The following is a 13987-nucleotide window of genomic DNA, read 5'->3' as shown; positions in this document are numbered from 1 at the left end:
GGGGGGGCAACAAGCAGCAATGACTAGCTGGCTGCAGAGCTTCTGTGTGGAGTGATGACGAAGCCTAGAAACGGACAGCGGTGGTGCCGGCACAAACACCGTGATTATAACCAATGCCACCGGAATGTTCTGTATTAGTTCTTCTGATAAGAGAATAAAAAGTAAAAAACAAACAAATAAAAAAACATGCTGAAAATCAACAAAAGATCAGACCATCAGGAGTGGAATGGTCAAGGGAACGGGAGGGGCAAAGGAGACCCGGGCTCTGTGACCACGTCCACGGGAGGGGCCGGCCACCCGCTGAGCGCTCTGCCCACAGATTCCTCCACCGGAGACAGATGTAAAGAAAGAAAGGCGACAGTGATGAAATGATGAAGACCATGAGTGCGGCCAGGAAGATCTCTGAGAAAAGGCCAAGAGGAATGAGGATTTTCTGTCAATCTCAAAAATATCTCCATGGCTCTTCTACCTCTGTGCTCCTGTGAGTAGAACTGTGAACAAGGGGTAAATCCAAACCCTCTGGAACCTCTATTTCAATGAAAGAAAGAAGTAGGGGCGCCTGGGAGGCTCAGTGGGTAAAAGCCTCTGCCTTCGGCTCAGGTGCTGATCTCAGGGTTCTAGGACTGAGCCTCACATCAGGCTCTCTGCTCAGCAGGGAACCTGCTTCCTCTTCTCTCTGCCTGCTTCTCTGCCTACTTGTGATCTGTCTGTCAAATGAATAAATAAAATATAAAAAAAAAAAAAAAAAGAAGAAGAAGAAGGAAGCAGCATAAATACAGGGTTTCTCTGCCTTTGGCTGTGGGGCCACCAGACGCCGTTTTTTGCTATTTCAGCCTGAGTCACCACGGAGGGGTAAGGAAGCACCACACCCACCTCCAAGAAAGAAAACAGCTTTTACCAGCTTGAAAAGCTTTAGGTAACAAGGCACTTTCTCAGTTTAAGGCAGTAAAAATAGTCTGTCCTATTTCCACACCCATGGTCAACTTTTCCACCTCCACCTCACCCTGATTCACTTCATGTTGCCGCTGGAAAAAACAAAAGCTTCCAGAGCCATAGTCCTCTCCGTTCAAGGCAAACAGGAGGCTGGTGGGGAGGAACCCCAGGCAGCCACACAAAGAGCCACTGTTGCCTCTGGGCTCAGCAGAAGCTGCCTTTGCAAACCACCCTCCCCACCCTGCTCAGCTCAGGCTACACCCTGGAGTCCCAAGAGGCCTGCTCAGCATTCAGCAGACCACACCCTTCCCAGGGGAAGGAAACCTCTTCCATCAGACTTTCTACCTGGAGGCCCCAAGCAACAAATGAATAAAATCTCCATTTCCAAAACAAAAGGACCTTCCTTGAAAGCACCTGCAAGGTGGGGACCTCTAATTCTCCTGCTCCCTTAATTCCTAAACCTCAACACAGAACTGACTACCAACCCATCTCCAGAATCAGTGTAAAGTGTCCTGTCCTCATTGTAATGCTTCTGTTAGCTTTTGGGGGGTTGGAAGAACTTAGACAAAAGAAGGTTAAAAAAATATATATTCTCATGACATTTAGGTTTCTAAGGTGCTAACATTAGGCTATGCATTTTCACTTAGGCAGAAGCTAAAGAAGGCTGTGGTGAAGCTAGTTACTGAATACCGGTTCAAGGCGTTTCAAGTGCTGGTGTAAGTTGAGCGCCAGTCTATTCCACCACCGGCCTCTGCTGTCGGGACAATACACTCTCTGGGACAAGAGGCTTTCAAGCTCCTTGACTGCTTCCTGTTCCAACAACAATAACAGAGAAAGCCCATTAGACTCGTATACTCCAAAAAAAGGAACTACATTTAGTAACCAAGAAGGTTGGCAAAGTACACTTAGAAAGCCCATCTTCCATCCTAAAAGGAGACCAAGGACCCTGGAGTGAGAACAGGACTCTGAGACGTTCCCCCTGGAGCAGGCCCGCGCCCCTGAGGCATCGCCCGTCAACTGGTGAGAGAGTGTACAGAGCTCCGTCAACACTGCGGACTGGTAGTCTCTGCACAGCAAGTCCACGGGCGTGGGGCCCGCACACAATCAAGTTCTGGGCAGCCGAGCACTGCTCCGGGGCTGCGAGCGCATGTGCTTCTGGGAACACAGCAGGTCACAGGGCCAACCGATGGTGTGAGGAATGAGGCGGGCAGAAAGCAGTGACCAGTGTGTTCATCTAAACACCCCTCTCAGCAGGGAGTCTTTTGGGTCTAGATTTATACACAAACTGTTCGGTTTTATGGTTCATCAATCTCTTTCAACATCTAATGTCTTCTTGCAGAACGTGCAGCACAAACGCCCATATACTCACAACTATGTCTCTCCAAAGCCAATCCCATGGACCCTCTTGGGTTTCGTGGACCCATGTTAAGAAGCCCAAGTTCTGGACGCCTGGGTGGGTTAAGCCGCTGCCTTCGGCTCAGGTCATGATCTCAGGGTCATGGGATCGAGCCCCGCATCTGGCTCTCTGCTCAGCAGGGAGCCTGCTTCTTTCTCTCTCTGCCTGCCTCTCTGCCTACTTGTGATCTCTCTCTCTCTCTCTCTGTCAAATAAATAAATAAATAAAATCTTAAAAAAAAAAAAAATTCTAAGAAGCCCAAGTTCCATGTATCCTCTTTGTAAAATAGCATTTTTCCACATAGAAACGTTAACATAACAAAAGCTAAGTCTACCACTCTCACATTTTGTATAGGGAAGGGATGGGACCAAATCTCTGATTTGTGATTTTAAATTACTTCCAGGCAGACCCTGCCAGCTGTCAGAGAAACATGAGCAGAGGTGAGGTTTCCACCTCCTCGGAGATTTTGGGAGCCCTCCCAAGTCACACGTGGAGCCCTGACAGAGACTCACTTAGGCTGGGGCTCCCAGCACGGCTCCGTCCAGGACCACCAGGCCCTTCTGGTGCATGCACAGCCACTCACACGCAGAAGAGATGGCTGGTTCTCTTTGGCCATCTCCCCACTAACCCTGGAGACAGCAGGCTGCCCACATCAAGCATGCTTTCGTGACATTTCGTGACATTCCTGTATGCTGAGCAAGTGGAAAATGCTGTCAGGCGGGCTCTCCTGTATAGCTTACCGCTGACCTACCAGTAAGCCAGGGGTCGGGGCTTGTGCTCTAACCTCATACATGTGAAGTCGCTGCAATATTTCAACAGTCCGAGACAAAATCCTTGTATAAATCCACCCAACAGTAAAACAGCGCAGAAACACTGGTAAGTTCTCATGGTATCTAAAATGAAGACAGACACCAGCAGTTTAGCAATCTGATTTATTTGTGACAAAACAATTATAAAAAGAGACAAAGCAGACCGAATTTTTAGCTTCTAAAAAGATACACTCCAAATATTGTCAGTTGTACGCAGTTTTCTATATCACAAACCTGCATTCTTCTAGCCAGCCACCATTTCCTAGGACACTCCTTGGGATAAAATAAGAACCACTGAAATTTTCTAAGCCAGGGGTCAGCAAACCCAGGCCAAATCCTGGGCCCACCAGCTGATTTTCTATGTCCTGCAGACTAAGCATGGTTTTCCCATTTGGCAATGGTTAAAATACATGAAAAGGAGAATAGTCTGTGGCATGTGAAAATTATGCACAACTCAAATTTCAGTCCATAAATAGTGCTGGCATCTTGCCCCTCCGGTTCGTTCACATTCCTCCTGGGGCTGCTTCTGCTGGGGGCAGCAGAGGTCAGCAGCTGCCACAGAAGCCAGCCAGCCTTTTATGAAAGTTGTCTACCAAACTCTGGTTTACAGTCATCTAACTTCCCGGCTATGATTTTCTTTTTTTTTTTTTTTTTTTTTTTTTTTTTTTTTTTTTGATGAAGAAAATCACCTACTAACTTGTTTTAACCATTTGTCTTGCTGCTTGGTGTGAGAAATGTTAATAAATTGACCTAACTTGTCATAAGAAGATCTTCCAGTGTCCATGGGTATCATAGGAGTAGTGACTCTACATTGATTATCTCATTTCTAGAAAGGCCTTTCAGGGAATGGCTTAATTTTCAATCTGAATTATAGAATACTTCTAAAGGAAATATGGGCAAATGCAGTTTTGTTTTTTTTTTCCTAACTTTAAAGGCTATTTTCTTGGCGATGATTTTTAAGTCATTATCATTTCTATATGAACTTTATATCCTAAAGGTTTTTTTTAAAAGAGCTAGTGAATAACACAAATTTTTCTCACCCCTATGTAAAAATAAAGGAACAAAATTTCTTAACAAATACAGAATATGTTTAACATGAAGAAAAAAAAAATCATGTGTTGTGTACTTGAACTTTTAAAGAAAATGTTAATTTAGTTTTCTTTTTCAGTTTAACACCTACTTGAATTTCCATTGGAAGAACACATCTACCATGGCTCTTACCACCTGCTCTTACCTCCTGCTTCTGGGTTTCCCAAACATTTAAATTCAGCTGACCAATGTTCAGAGAAGCGAACATACCAAAAGATGGTGAGTTAAGGGAATAGGAGATGCATAAAAAGGGTGAAAGGAATTAAAAAGTACAGACTTTCAGTTACAAAATACGTGAGCCATGGGGATGTAATGTACAGACAGCATGGGGATGTAATGTACAGCATGAGGTTAATAATACTGTATTAATAACTCAGTTATTAACTCAGTTAATAATACTGTATATTCAGTTAATAATACTGGATTGCATAACTGAAATTTACTGAGAGTAGAAAAAAATTTTCTAAATATGGTGATGGATGTTAACTAGACTGTGATGATCATTCTGCAAGACAGAAATATCAAATCATCGTGCTGTAGACCTGAAACTGATACAATATTATGTCAATTATATCTCAATTAGAAAAAGAAAAAAAGAAGACAAATGGAAAGCCCATTTGTTTACTCCCATGCCTGTTGTATAGCGATTCGAGTTATAGAAAATTCACTTCAGACCTGCAGACATTTCCTTCTTCCTCACACAACACTGACTACGCAAATCAAGTGGGGAATTCAACTGCGCAGCTGATCTGACCCCGGAACAAAAGGACTAAGGGCTTCACGAAGAGAATTACCTCAAGTGGTCAGAACAACTTGGTTAGAGAAGTAAATCTTAACAGGTACCTGGAAAAGATCTCACCTCAAGGAAGGGTGGCTTTTCAGTTTGTTCCAATCACGTTTTGCGCATTGAGAGAGCTCGTGAGCTTCTTTCCAGTTCCCGTTGGCCATTGCGGTAGAAATGTCATTCAGCATGTGCGCAGCGGCTGCATATCTGGGGAAAAGCCCCACAGCATCCAAGTTCAAATGTGAATGAACATTTACATAACACATACCACATCCTATCCCCGAGATCTAACCCTGAAGGGCAAAGTGTGTTTTTTGAAAGTATGAAGGGTATTTAAATCTGATTCTAGTAAAAACACGGTAGGATGGCCCTGAAGTAGCCTGAAACAATGAATACAGGCTAGCCAGCTAGAAAGATAAAAACATTCACATGTTGTTACATAACACATTCCATTATAGAAATGTAGTATTGATCAGCTCATCAGTTCTGATTCTTGGTACTCATTCATTCATTCAAAAATCTGGCAGCAACCCCAGAAACACATAACCGACTTCCAAATCACATTAGGGCATAGATCTGGTAACAGTCATTCGGTCAGAGGTAGCCCGGCAAAGGCTGCCCAAAGAGACACTCTTTGGGAGACAGCAATGCTGAAAGATTATGAAACCACTTAGCTAAACAGAGACAACTTCTTGCCTCTTTAGGTACCCAAAACAAAGACATTTGCCCAAGTGATACTTTGAGTGCAAGGTCATTGTATTTTGGACTCACACCTAAAAGAAAAGCACAAAATATTACTATGGGCAAACGTGTTCAAATAAGAAGAAAAGAAATTGCCTCTCAATGTAGAAATTTGCTCAAGAACTCTTAGATCTAATTCTCTCATAAAATGCTACTGGATAATTCTAAGGTTGATAAGAAAAGGGAATGCAACAGGGAGAATTGTCCAGAAGCTGGCCCGGCCCCGCAGGACCTCCTCCATGGTCAGGAGCGTCAGGAGCAGCCTCCACACTCCCAGCCCTATGGATGGAACAAGCCCCACCTTCGAGGGGCCACTGAGACCAACCCCATCGTGCCTCATCTCCGGATCCATCTCCAGTGCCACTGGAAAGGGTTACTGGCTCTCATCTCATCCATACCTCCCAGTACTGCTGGGAACTTCCCGTTCATCAGCCCCTCTCCCATTTCCTCAGCCCCTTCCCCCCACCCACTGTGTCTCCTGCATCCTCTAAACCCCAGCTAAAAACACGGCCTCCCTCTCCATGCTGCACCCCCAGCCCTCTCACATGGGGGATAGCTCTTCTCACAACCCTCCTACCCAGAGACAGATGGAGGAGACTCCCTTCCTTTGCAGCTGCTTCCAAATCTTACTGTCCTCTCCTTGAAAGCCCCCTATTCCTTGGAAGCCTGTGCTCCCTCCTTGTGGGCACCAGCCCGCCTCCTGTCTTGTCTTGCTCTGCCTCACGTCTCCAGCCACAATGGCCTGAGACTTCAACGTCTGTGACACTGAGGGCACGCCCAGCCTGGAGACCTCCAGCCAATAACCCTTTCTCCACCTCCCTTCTGCTACCCACATGCCCACGGCTGCTCAGAACCGCTGTCTCCCATGCACTGCATCACCCTCAAAATCTTCATTTTAGGCATTTCATTCACTGACCTCCACCTCCAATCCTTTCGGTTCACTTAGTGATGGAAACAGTTCTCCAACTTCACCGAGACCCACCATGACCCTTTTCTCCAGCCACAGAGCCTCCTGTCCTGCAGGCTTCCACCTCTTCCCCGCAGTCAACCAGCTACTATTCATTGGTGAATCCGCACTGGACATCGGGCCCACTCTCATCACGGTGTCCACGGTGACCACCCCCTCTGAGCCTGGACCCCCAGCTCCCTGAACTATGCTGAGCCAGGCTGGTAGGCTTCACTGTAATCCAAGACCACACCTCAGGCCAGCCCTGCTCCCCTGGGGAGCCTGCCCACCTGCCCACCCTGTAGGACTGCTGGGTCTTACCTTTGCCTTCCCAACCGCACTCCCCATGCAAGCTTCCCCATCAGACTCTCCTGCAGGGACCGAGGGAGGAGGCCGTGGGAGGGGAACCTCTCAGATTCCCATCACAGCCGCCCCACCCCAGCCTCTACTCTCCCCTCCCCCAGTGCCCCGAACCCCAGCCCTCCCGTCTCCCCAAGGCCTGCCCTTCCTGTCTGTCCCCTCCTCCTTCCAGTCAGCGTTTCTTTTCCACCGGTGGGCAGGGCCCGAGTACACAAACACCCTCCCACGGTGCCCTCGACAGCAGAACAATACTGCTTGCCCTTACACTCCACTGCAGCAGCAGCTGCTTCAAAGCCAACCTCTGACTCCCTTTCTTCCCAGAATGGCTCCAGTCCTCACCGTCATCCTCCGCAAATTTCTCTGAAGCGGCTCTTAACACAGGCCACCAGCTGCGCACACCTCGCTAAATCCAACGGCTCTACTTCCAGGCCCACAACTACTCAGCCTCCGAGTGACTGCAGACAAGCGACCTCCCCCGCCCCGAGCCACTCTTTTCTCGACTTCCACGTCACACGTGCTCCTGATCCCCCCGACCCCGACTTTCCTCGCTGCTCCTCTCTCCCTGACCTCTGAACGCTGGCTGCCACAGCTCGGTCCTCTGCATCCCCGCTTGGGGGTCTCTCCAGTTCCAGGGCCTCCAACACCATCCACGTGCTGGTGACTCCAAATGCTCTCTCCAGGCTGGAGCTCCTCCCTGAGCACCTGCCGGCACGTCCGGTGCCTCACCTGAATGGCCAGTGGGCGTCCCAAACAGCGATCCCCACCCAGCACTGCCATCCCTCCCGCCATCCCTCCCTGATCCCCAGGCTCATGGATGGTACCCCCAGCCCAGTCGGAACACCAGAGCCTTCCATGACTCATGCTTGTCCTTCTCCCACAGTATCTGGTCATACTCATAATCAAAATCAAAATCAAGGCTTGTCTCTCCTCCTTCCATTCACCTCATTGCCACTGCCACGGCCCAGTCAAGACCAGCAAGGTTAAGCCGGCCTTCTCATGGCTTCCCTTGCTTCCTTTCACCTCCTATTCCACAGGATGCTTTTGGAAAATGTGAAACAGATCACTGGCCTGCCTAAACCTCTTCCACGGATGCTCACTGCTCAGAGAACACCACTGAGTCTGCTCATGGGGCTTCTGAGGCTGAGTGTCCCAGGCCCCACCTTCCTGTCAGACTACTGCCCTGGGGCTGTGGTCACAGAGGTCTTCTCCACCTCAGAGTTTCTCCACCTCAGCAAGCTCGCTCCTACCTCAGGAGCCTCCTGAGGCTCCTGCCTCATGCATGCTCCCAGCGTGACCTAAATGCACACCCCCTCCCCTCAATCCTGAGGCACAAGCGGAACGTCACCTCTCCAGGGACACTCTCTTTACAACATGGAACCTGCCCAGTCTGCCCCTCAATCATCACAGCACTTTTCACATGCTACGATTCTTCTCTTTTCTGTCTCCCCCAAGAAAACAGAACCCCATGGTGGCAAAGACTCTGAGTTCTTGATGGAACCCCACCACCTAGGCCCATAATAGGTACTCAACACTCAAGTCAAGTATATTGATGAATGAAGAAAAAGGAAAGACAGGATAAATTATTTCATGTACCCTTATGACCAATAAGAGTTCTCAGACCAGGTGTCATGTGACCAGGTATTATACAATTACCATTCCTGAAGTCAGTTAAACCCAATTTCATTTATATGTTAAGGCCCTTTGTCCAACAAAAGAAGTTTCAGTTATTATTTATAGGATACCTACTTTCTCAAAGGAATCTGACAGGGTTTCTTTTTTCTCCTAGCTCTCTCCCTTTTAAACCTGTCAACACAGTTTTCTCAATCACAGAACTGAAAAGTAATCTCTCTTAGATATGACAGTTATAAGGACAAGTATAATGCTAACTAAGATATACTAAGCCATCCCCAAGGGCAGGCTCTAAGCACTTTACATGTATTAACAGAGATCTGGAGGAATATACTATTATTCTCCCTATTCACAGATAAGGAAACCGAGGCACAGGGTGGTTTCACAGTTCATTTGTACAGAGATTGGAACTTGCCTTCAGTGTACACAGTCTCTCAAAAGAGAACAGCATAAACTCACTAAAAATGAAAAGGTAAAAAAATACGAGACAACTCAAAATAGAGTAAGGACATATTCTTATTAGAAGAATTTATTCCAATCAAACACAAATAAGACAGTGAGCTTCCTGAGAGCTAAGAAAACTGGGCTAGAGTCAGTTTATATCAATGCTGCTTTGATTCAATAATTTCAATGTTATTATTTTTTTTTAAGATTTTATTTATTTATTTGACAGACAGAGATCACAAGTAGGCAGAGAGAGAGAGAGAGAGAGAGAGAGAGAGGGAAGCAGGCTCCCTGCTGAGCAGAGAGCCCGATGCAGGACTCCATCCCAGGACCCTGAGATCATGACCTGAGCCGAAGGCAGCGGTTTAACCCACTGAGCCACCCAGGCGCCCTCAATGTTATTTTTAAAGAACACATTAGACAAATATAAACAACTCTCCTAAAATCACATATCAGAATCAATTTCAGTTGCTTCTGAGTCATAAACTTTAAGTCAAGAATCAAAAGTGCCATTTTAGGAATCTGAATTTATCTTTCTTATCAATGACGAGTTTTTAAAGGAAATCCAAGTATTTTTTTTTTCCTCTAAGACCTATACCATTCTTTACCTAAACCTACTTTTGACAGTCAGAACAAACATTCACTGAGTGCACGTACCAAAACAGATTGGTGACAATCTCTAACCTAGCATGTGCATGATTCGAGTATATGCACACAGATTAGTATTAGCTTTAGCTGAAGCACTATTGCTAGGAAAACACTCACCTTCAGCTTTGTTCATGCCAACAACATATTCACAAGGCAGGTTTTGTTCAAATGTCTGTATTTACAATACACTTCCTGCCAAAGCTACTTGGGAAAATGAGTCAGGGAAAATTTTTGTAGTTCTAACTCAAAACTCATTGGTTTTGGCAACCTTAATCTAAGCACATTTCTACATTCTCCTTAGAGTCTCGGAAACGTATACAAGTCAGGCAGAAAGACAACAAAAACACAAAAAACTTAAAAAACTGCTTTGGCTGTGGACTTAGGTTTCTACTGTAAAAGGCAAACAATAATAATGAAACCTTTTACATACATGTAAAGGGACACAGTTATTACTATGAGCTAATATGATCTTACCTGATAAGATCGTCTCTGTCTAGGAAGATTTGGGTTTTCCGATTGATGGTGTACCTGGGAAACTCCATTCGGCCAAGATTGACCAAGAGCACAGTAGAAAGCTGTCCCTGACCTCCACAGGCAGCATCCTCATCTTCCAGTGAGTCCGTCAATGAAAATAGCAGCAAGACCCGGGAGAAAACAGCACGAGGACCTCTACAGACTCGCAGTGACTGTCCTGCCAAGCCTTTAGCTCTGAAAAATGTAAAAAACAGAAATAACCTTCTGGTTTCTTAAAAAGCATTTGGATGTTAGAGTTTACAAATTACTTTCAGAAAAAATAAAGATAAGTGGCCTTCATTATTCTAAGCCTAAAGTTAATCTACCACTTCCAGCTGTGCAACCCTGGAGCCTAACTTAGCCTCTTTGGGGCTCAGAGTCCACCTAGGAATATGGTGAAGAGTATGTGAAATTCCATCTCCAAATGGTTGCACACATGGTTTGGCGCAACAAAATAGCAACATAGGGTTTTTACATGGGTCGTGAATGTGTAAAATACCAGGAAAAGTCATAAAAGTATTATCTATTCGACATTAGCCATTCTCACCTCTTGACAAGTGACATTCAGATTAAATAATAGTTACTTATTTAAAATATCATTATTTGGGTGCCTGGCTGGCTCAGTTGGAAAAGCATGTAACTCTTGATCTTGGGGTTGTGAGTTTGAGCCCCATGTTGGACACAGAGATTATTGAATAAAAATTTTTTTTGAAAAAGTGAAATAAAATGCCATAAGCTGGTGGTTAGGTAGCATTATTTTGTGCACCAAGAAGTAGTACCAAGATTTGGTGCTGTTCTGTGATTTGCAAAGTGGTCCAGAAACATCTCCACTCCAGGGTAACCTGAGAGGAAATTCAGTTTGATTCTGGATGCCTTCAAGGTAGACCTGGAGGTCTGAAATAAATTCAGAGCCACTTGGGCCCTCTGGCTCTTACAATTTGTATACCATCCAGAACAGGGTTTCTTAAATTTGGCACCACTGACATCTGGGCAGGATAATTTTTTTTTTTTTTTAAAGAATTTATTTATTTACTTGACAGAGACAGAGATCACAAGTAGGCAGAGAGGCAGGCAGAGAGAGAGGAAGGGAAGCAGGCTCCCTGCCGAGCAGAAAGCCTGACCCAGGGCTCGATCCCAGGACCCTGAGATCAAGACCTGAGCTGAAGGCAGAGGCCTAAGCCACTGAGCTACCCAGGTGCCCCAGGGCAGGATAATTCTTTGTGGGGAGGAGGGTGCTGTCCTGGGCATTACAGGATGCTCAGCAGCATCACTGGTCTCTACTCACTAAAGCCAGCAGTACCCACTTCCCTCTTCATCAGGACAATCAAAGATGCCTCTAGACATTAACAGATGTTCCATGAAGGGCAAAGTAGCCCCCAGTTGTGAACCACTGGCCTAGTGGAAGACCTAACTTTTCCCATCCATCCCAGCAGCTACTAACCCAAAAGCAGTGCTGCATCTCTAGGAGCGTTGCAGAAATCACTGCTGCTATCAGGTACGTGGGGGGACAGAAGTGAGATTCCTATCACACTATCATGAATTGAGAACCATTCATCTATACTGATATAAAGTGCCCACTTCTTCCACCTCCAGGTCTCTGAGTTCAGAGGGAACCATTAAACATAGTAAAATAAACAATGATTACCTACTGGGATTAAGGAAGTATAAATAATGTGCCTTTTTTTATTTCTTCATGATAACAACAGAGTATGATAACAAGGCACTGCCCTCCTGAGGGCTGTCAGAGACTCAGGTTCCACTGCTGGGCTCTACAACAAAATGCAGAAATAAAGTACAGTCCTGAAGGACAGAGATTTTAGTATAACTAAAATAGGCTTGAGAATGTTATGTTTCTAACAAGTCCAAAGTCAGGGATAAAAAAAAAAGTTAGCCTTATTTCTTTTATTTCTGTTCATATGCTTAGTGTTTATGCTGAAAGAGGGCTGCTAATTTTAATGTTCATTTACTTATAAAATGTTATATAAGGATAACATAAAATATTTAAATACAATTACAGAAAGGACTTAGAATGCAGGATACAAAATCAATGTACAGAAATCTGTTGCATTTCTATACACCAATAATGAAGCAACAGAAAGATAAATTAAGAAAACAATCTCATTTGCAATTGCACCAGAAATAATAAGGTATCTAGGAATAAACCTAAACAAAGAGGTGAAAGACCTGTTGTCTGAAAACTATAAAACAATGGTAAAAGAAAGTAAAGATGACACGAAGAAATGGAAAGGCATTCCATGCTCATGGAATGGAAGAAAAAATATGGTTAAAATGTCTATGCTACCCAAAGCAATCTGCACATTTAATGCAATCCTTGTCAAAATACTAATGGCATTTTCATAGAATTAGAATAAACAAGGCTAAAATTTGTATGGAACCATAGAAGACCCCAAATAGCCAAAGCAATCTTCAAAAAGAAAAGCAATGCTGAAGGAATCACAATTCCAGACTTGAAGTTATATGACGAGGTTATGGTAATCAGTTATCTCTATAGCCAACATAAGGCTCGAACGCACAATCCCAAAATCAAGAATCCCATGCTCTACCAACTGAGCCAGCCAGGCACACTCAGAGCAGCAGTCATCAAACTCTATGGTGCCGGCACAAAAACAGACACATAGATCCATGGAACAGAACAGAAAATCCAGAAGTGAATCCACAATTATATGGCCAAGTAATCTTCAATAAAGCAAGAAAGAATATGGGACCCCTGGGTGGCTCAGTCAGTTAAGCATCTACCTTCAGCTCAGGTCATGATCCTAGGGTCCTGGAATCAAGTCCCATATCAGGTTCCTTGCTCAGCAGGGAGCCAGCTTCTTCCTTTGCCTGCCACTCCCCCTGCTTGTGCATGCGCTCTCTCTCTAACAAATAAATAAATAAAATCTTAAAAAAAAAAAAAAAGGCAGGAAAGAATATCCAATGAGAAAGAATGAGAACGGCAGCATCTTCAATAAACGATGTTGGGAAAACTGGACAGGAACATGCAGAAGAAGGAAACTGGATCACTTCCTTATACCAGACACAAAAATAAATTCAAAATGGATTAAAGACCTAAATATGAGTCCGGAAACCAAAAAAATCCCAGAGGAGAACATAGGCAGTAACCTCGTTGACATCGACTGTAGCGACTTCTTTCTAGATATGTCTCCAGAGGCAGGGAAACAAAACCAAAAATAAACTATTGGGACTTCATCAAGATAAAAAGCTTCTGCATAGAGAAGGAAATAACAAAACTAAAAGACAGCCTATGGGATGGGAGAAGAGATTTGTAAATAACATATCCAATAAAGGATTAGTATCCAAAATATATAAAGAACTTACAAAGCTCAACACCCAAAAAACAAATAATCCAATTTAAAAAATGGGCAAGAAGACATGAACAGACATTTTTCCAAGGAAGACATCCAGATGGCCAAGAAACGTAAAAAAAGATGCTCATCATCACTCATCATCAGGGAAATGCAAATCAAAACTACAGTGAGATAGTACCTCGTACCTGTCAGAATAGCTAAAATCAACAACACAAGAAACAACAGGTACTGGTGAGGATACGGAGAAAAAGGCACCCTCTTGCAGTGTTAGTGGGAATGCAAAGTGATGCAGCCACTCTGGAAAACAGTATGGAAGTTCCTGAAAAAGTGAAAAATAGAACTACCTTATAATCCAGCAATTGCACT

General features: G+C 44.6%; 1 protein-coding gene across 5 annotated transcripts in view; it reads right to left on the bottom strand.

Annotated features, from left to right (window-relative positions):
• FAN1 (FANCD2 and FANCI associated nuclease 1) overlaps nt 1-13987 on the bottom strand; it is a 33136-nt gene that overhangs the window by 9626 nt on the left and 9523 nt on the right. For all 5 annotated transcript variants that reach the window (XR_009399023.1, XM_059371710.1, XM_059371711.1 and 2 more), the window contains exons 5-8: nt 10254-10487; nt 5087-5218; nt 3114-3222; nt 1624-1743 (exon numbers count right to left, since the gene is read on the bottom strand). Coding sequence is in view for 4 of the 5 variants with exons in the window: in XM_059371710.1 (XP_059227693.1) it covers nt 1624-1743; nt 3114-3222; nt 5087-5218; nt 10254-10487 (595 nt within the window). In the remaining variant the exon portion in view is untranslated. The remainder of the gene's footprint in view (nt 1-1623; nt 1744-3113; nt 3223-5086; nt 5219-10253; nt 10488-13987) is intronic.

The sequence above is a fragment of the Mustela nigripes genome, chromosome 13 (assembly GCF_022355385.1).
Source record: "Mustela nigripes isolate SB6536 chromosome 13, MUSNIG.SB6536, whole genome shotgun sequence".
Lineage (NCBI taxonomy): Eukaryota > Metazoa > Chordata > Mammalia > Carnivora > Mustelidae > Mustela > Mustela nigripes.
The sequence above is the reverse complement of the archived record's forward strand: the minus strand, read 5'-3'. Positions and strand labels throughout refer to the sequence as shown.